The sequence below is a fragment of the Mustela nivalis genome (assembly GCF_964662115.1).
Source record: "Mustela nivalis genome assembly, chromosome: X".
Classification (NCBI taxonomy): Eukaryota; Metazoa; Chordata; class Mammalia; order Carnivora; family Mustelidae; genus Mustela; species Mustela nivalis.
In genome coordinates this window covers 53,988,316-53,994,679 of record NC_139040.1, presented here as the reverse complement: position 1 = coordinate 53,994,679, position 6,364 = coordinate 53,988,316, and the positions used below count along the sequence as shown (strand labels likewise).

Genomic DNA, 6,364 nt, shown 5'->3' with positions numbered 1-6,364 from the left:
CAAGCTTGTACTAGCACCAACTGTTGCCTACATTGTTGTTTACGTAATGATGCAAAATGGCGGAACATAAGGATTTACAACAGATACCCAATCTTATAATGGAGCTATGTCAATCTTATCTGCTTAACTCTTTCGACAGATTAGCAGCAATAGAAAGGTCATTATAGGCCACGGAGGTTATGCAAAGTCCAGAAAGTGATTGGATGCATCCGGTCGTCAATAGTTTCTGGAGAATGTCCACTTGTTACAGATGTGGTGAGAGCTAAAGCCACTGCAGTTGCTGCAGCTGCGGAGGCTGCTACATCTGCAATAATGGCTGCAGTGATCCCAAAGTCTCTTTTATGTCTTGAGAGCAATACAGGCAAATTGTTAGGATTTACAGAAACGGGCATGGGAATGAAAGTAGGTATACAGGAGGGAGGATGGCAGACTCATTCATCAGTGGCATGGGGAACGGCCAGGCTTTCACTATTGCCCATTGGTGCATCTGTTGAAGGGATGCTGGTGTCGCCAGGATCGCTATCAGGCTGAGCATCTGGACGGGGCGGGCCATGTTGATCGATTCTTCTAATCAGTCGCTCCGGGACCCAGATAGGCACTTGGGCATCCTGTGGAAAAAGACAAACAGAACCTCGGTGCCATCTTAGGACCGGGTCAGGGCCTCTCCATTGGCCCGTGAGTATATCCTTCCACTTTGCCTGGGCTAGAGTGCATTAGGTAACCGCTGCATGCCTGTCTGATGCAGATGTACCATTATGGTCCAAGGACAAAAAATTTAAAATGTAAAGGGTGAGAGATGTAAGATCACGGGGTGACTTGTAGTCATCCCCTATTCCCCCTTTTCTTATTTTTTGTAAGCATCATTTGAAGGTGCCATTGGCGCGTTCAATTATTCCTTGACCTTGTGGATTGTAAGGTATACCTGTAGTATGGACTATACCAAATTGACTTAGGAATTGATGGATAGATTTTGATGTATATGCAGGTCCATTATCTGTCTTTATTTGTTTTGGGATACCCCAATCTGCGAAGCATCGTAGGCAGTGTGTGATGACTTGTTTTGAATTCTCCCCTGTGAGGGGAGTAGCCATTATGATACCCGAAGAAGTGTCCACTGATATATGTACGTACTTTTGTTGCCTGAATTCAGGTACATGTGTGACATCCATTTGCCATAGGTGATTACCTTGAAGGCCTTTGGGATTTACCCCTAAGGAAGGCTGAGGGAGTAATGTGGCACAATTCCCACAGGTCCTTACTATATCTCTTGCCTGTTCTTTGGTGATATGGAATCTATATCTTAAGGTATTAAAATTCACATGCCATTTGCTATGGAACAGCTTCGCCTGTTCTAAGGTAGGGCAAATAAGTTGGAAACGACTATTGTGCTCTGCTATAGCATTGCCCTCGGATAATGGTCCTGGTAGGCTCATATGGGCTCTGATGTGATCTATAAAAAATGGTGCAGTGTGCAGTTGCACAACCTCTTGTAGTTGCCTTAAGATCCATGGAATAGGTGAATCACTTAAAGAGAGGATGGCTGTTTCAATATTTTTTGTTGCATTTACCACGTATTGACTATCAGAAATAATGTTTAGGGGAGTGTCTGAAAATCTTTGGAGCACTAGGAGCACTACTAGTAGCTCTACTTGTTGAGCCGACCTGGCAGGAACTATGACTGGGTTCACGATTCCATTTATGATATAAGCTCCTGTGCCCTCTTTACTTCCATCTGTAAAGACAGTAGAGGCTTCTTTTAGTGGTGTCGATCTACTAATTTTTGGTAGTATGAATTCAATACCCTTTGTGAATTCTATAAGTGGGTGTGAAGGATAATGATTATCAAATTCTATTGAGTAAGAGGTGGTCAGTATCGCCCAATCATCTAGGGTAGCACATAGTAGGCGAATCTGTTCCTTAGTATATGGCACGATGCAATTGTCAGGTATGATTCCAAGAGTAGAAATACAAACAGTGATCAATTTGTTAGCTAGCATGGCTACTGCAACTGGATATGTTGTGAAGAGTGTTTGGGAGGTACAGCCATTGTAAGGGCCCACCTTGCCATAGCACTCCAGTAGGTGAAGAAGGGGATGGAATCACTATGGCTTGGACTATCTGGTTAGGATCACATCTATCTGCTGAAGTCAAGGCAAGCCTGTCCTCCACAATTTTCAAAGCCTGTTTCACCTCCAGAGTAAGGTTCCTAGGAGAGTCTAGACGGGCATCACCCTTCAGAATATCAAACAGTGGTTGTAATTCTCTTGTAGTTATTTTCAGGTAGGGTCGGATCCAATTTATGTCCCCCAATAACTTTTGGAAATCATTGAGTGTTTGTAATTTGTCAGTACTAATGGAGGCTTTTGAAGGTTTTACCATGGTATTGTATAGTTTCATGCCTAAATAGTCTTTGATGTTGGAAGCCTGTATCTTTTCTGGGGCTATAATTAACCCCCATGAATTTAGCTCCTTTTGTAACATTCCTAAGGCTTCCGAAACTGTAGTAGAGTCAGATCCACACAACAATATGTCATCCATGTAATGGTAACACATTAAATCACAGTAAGTCTCTCTAATAGGCTGTATGACTTTAGAAACATATAATTGACACATAGTGGGGCGATTAGCCATGCCCTGAGGGAGGACAGTCCACTCATATCTTTTGTTAGGCTCTGCATGATTAATAGAAAATAGGGTAAAGGCAAATTTAATTGTATTCTCAGGATGCAGAGGGATAGAGAAAAAGCAATCTTTTATGTCAACCACTATTGATGGCCAGTTTCTCGGTAAGGCGGTTATCATGGGTAATCCCAGCTGTATTGGTCCCATGTTCTGCATTTGCCTATTAATTTCTGTAAGATCATGTAAAAGTCTCCATTTACCAGATTTCTTTTTAATAACAAAGATAGGTGTATTCCAAGGTGAGGTAGAAGGTTTCATATGGCCCGCCTCTAACTGTTCCTGTACCAGGGCTTTAGCAGCTGATAGTTTTTCGTTAGTAAGGGGCCACTGAGGCACCCAGCAGGGCGTATCTGTCTTCCACGTTATTTCATTGCCTCAGTGGCCCTTACCGAAAACCCAGGCCTTGCCCCTTATATTCTGAGGTGAAAGGGATGGTGTCTATTTTACCTTGCTCCTGTTTCCCTAACCCTTTTCCTGGTATGTATCCCATTTTTTGCATCATAGCTATTGATCAGGGGCTGTATATAGTTTCAGTTGTCAGGCAGACGCTCATCTGTTCCAAAACGTCTCGTCCCCAGAGGGAAATAGGAATATTGCAGACATAGGGCTGAAAAGTTCCCCTATGGCCTTCGTTATCCTCCCACTCAAGGGTAGCTGCGCTTTGATCAGGACTTTGAGCGATTCCTAAACCCCTGAGTGTTTGTTTTGCTTGTGTTAGGGGCCATCTCGGAGGCCACTCTTGTTGGCTGATGATGCTCTTATCGGCGCCCATATCCAGTAACCCTAAAAATTTCCTTCCTTGCACCTTGAGGGTAATTATGGGCCTATCAGTCATATCCAGGGTCAGGCATGTTAGGTCAACTCCTGTAGACCCCAAACCCCTCGTACCTTTTTCTTTTCCTTTACTGGGAAAGGCTTCATGATGGCTAGGGAGTATGAGAAGTTGAGCTATCTGATCTCCTGGGCTAATTGCAGTAACTCCCCTTGGTGAAGACACCAGTATCTTGATCTCTCCCTCATAATCTGAATCTATTACCCCAGGGTGAACTATCAGACCTTTGAGATAAGTGGAGCTTCGGCCAAGTAATAAACCTACAGTACCATGAGGGGGGCCCCCTCTTAGATCAGAGGCCAATGCTTGAATGCCCATCTCCGGAGTTAGGACCATTCGGGCAGCTGCTCTGATATCGAGCCTTGCTGATCCAGAGGTTGTGTGCCTTTCTCCGAGGGAGGATACCATGTCCTGGGCATTTGCGTTAGTGCCCCATAAATTTGTGTTGGGCCCCGGGGTGCAGGGCACTGCTTCCCGTTTTTTGAGTAATTGGATTGAATCCAGTTATTCAGCGGCAGGGGATTTCCTTGAATATCTTTCTGGGACCTACATTCATTAGCCCAATGATTCCCTTTACAGCAACGAGGGCACAACCCAGGTGCGGGCTTGACTGGTCTAGGAGGTCCTTTACCCTTTGGACAATCCCTCTTAAGATGACCGTCCCTTCCACAAAGGAAACAAGCCTTGGAAGAACTCCTGGTTCCTCCATTGAAACTTCTTATCCCTTGGGCTACTGCTGCTGCCACAACTTGGCTCTGAACAACTGTATCAGTGATGTCTCGACATACTTTGATATATGTAATCAGGTCCTTAGACTTCCAAGGGAGGATAGCCTCTTTACACCATTTATTTGCTTGTTCATAGGCTAATTGTTTAACAAGGGGCATTGCTTGGTCCACATCCCCAAATATGCACCTTGCTACTTGGAGCAGACGATCTACAAAGTCAGCATAGGGTTCATTAGGACCCTGAAACACCTTGGAAAGTTGTCCCTGCAAATCGCCAGAACCCTGTATGGTCTTCCAAGCCCTAGTGGCTGCAGCTGCTATCTGTACATACACCCCTGGGGGGTACCCAATCTGATTGTTTTGTCCCACAAATTGACCTCCTCCCATGAGCATGTCAATACTCCAGTGGGGATTCCCTGATGCGGCGTTACGTCGGGCAGTTTCTGAGCTACACTCTTGCCAAGCAGTTTTCCATATCAAGTATTATCCACCAGACAGAGTTGCTTTTGTCATGTTAGTCCAATCGTCTGGGGTAAGGTTCATGCTACCGGCTGCTTCCAAAAGTGAAAGTGTATAAGCAGCCTGTGGCCCATAAGTAGTGACTGCTTCCTTAAACTGTTTAATAAGTTTGAAGTCTAGTGGTTGATGAAACCTCTGTTGATTTTGATCTTCTAACACTGGGTATGCAAGAGGGGAGGGTTTAGTAAAGTCTGTAATGTCCCTATATCCTGCATTTCTACATTCTGGACAACCGCATGCCCCTCAGGAACATGAAGTGTTATATGGTGGCGGCCATTCTGCAGGTGGCGCTATAGGCCTACATTCAGGGGTAGGAATTCTTGACCTTCTGACAGAGGGTGCTAGGGAGTCGTATTTTTTCCCGGCTTCTTTGTATGTCTTTCCCTTTAAAGGTTCGTTAGGGACTTCCTCTTTTAAGTGTGTCATGGCTTCCCCAAGCTCATCTTCAGAGGAGCTCTCCTCTGAATTTTCTCCCCCTCTGCTAGATCCTGCCTTAGAGGCTTCTCTGACCTGCTCCTCGATAACATTTTTAACCGTTTTATGGTTAGAGTCTAGTGGAGTGCTGTTAGCCTTAAGCACCTCCGTCAGTAATCCTCCCATCTTAGTAAACTTTGATCCCATTATTTCTTGTCCTATGCCTAGGAACCCTTTTACTTCTCGTCCTATACTTAGGAACTTTCTTATCTGAAATTTTGTGCACACTTACCAGATCGTTGCGTTCACTGAGAACTCCTCGGTGTAGGTTTCGGGTTTCCCGGGTTTCGGCACCACTTGTCGCTCTCGCCAGCAAGAACGACCAGGAGACCTCAGAGAAGCAAGCTTTATTTCTGCATAGCTGTTGGGATCTCTTTTTTTTCCCCCGCCCATGCATGTCTATATATACCAAGGTTGCACAACCAATCACTCGCAGCCACATAGATACAAAATCCTAAGTTCCGCCTACTGGCTCTCATCCAGCCACCATCTTAATGGCGTGTTTACTTTCGGGCACCGAAAAAGTCGTGTGGCGCCCGGGGCCCCCCGCGGGCCCAGCCAGAGCAGCTCTGCACCGTCGCCGCCTGGCGGCGGCAACGGCTTGAGGCAGCGGCGGCCAAGGCAACAAGCTGGCACGGCGGAGCCCAGAAGCATCACCGCGCATGCGCTACAAGCCGCTCGGGCACCGACACCATGAAAGAGGGTTCTCCTTTCTCCACGTCTCCTAAAACATATATTGTTTCCTGTCTTGCTAATTTTGGCCATTCTAACTGGTGTAAGGTGATATCTCAATGTGGTTTTAATTTGAATCTCCCTGATGGCTAGTGATGATGAACATTTTTTCATGTGTCCAATAGCCATTTGTATGTCTGGATTGGAGAAGTATCTGTTCATATCTTCTGACCATTTTTTGATATGATTGTCTGTTTTGTGTGTTTTGAGTTAAGGAGTTCTTTATACATCCTGGGTATCAACCTTTTGTCTGTACTGTTATTTGCAAATATCTTCTCCCATTCTATGGGTTGCCTCTTTGTTTTCTTGACTGTTTCCTTTACTGTTCAGAAGCTTTTGATTTGATGAAGTCCCAAAATTTTATTTTTGCTTTTGTTTTCTTTGCCTTTGGAGACAT

The 6,364-nt window shown here is 45.1% G+C and overlaps 1 protein-coding gene across 1 annotated transcript; it reads right to left on the bottom strand.

The window, feature by feature from the left end:
* Window positions 1–387: 387 nt before the first annotated feature.
* LOC309855892 (uncharacterized protein) lies at window positions 388–5,632 on the bottom strand (the record flags this gene model as incomplete). The annotated part of the gene is made up of 2 exons (XM_082716513.1): window positions 388–608; window positions 5,468–5,632. The coding sequence occupies 2 exons, from the start codon at window positions 5,630–5,632 to the stop codon at window positions 432–434; spliced, it is 342 nt and encodes a 113-aa protein (XP_082572639.1). The 3' UTR covers window positions 388–431.
* Between the last annotated feature and the right edge of the window lie 732 nt (window positions 5,633–6,364).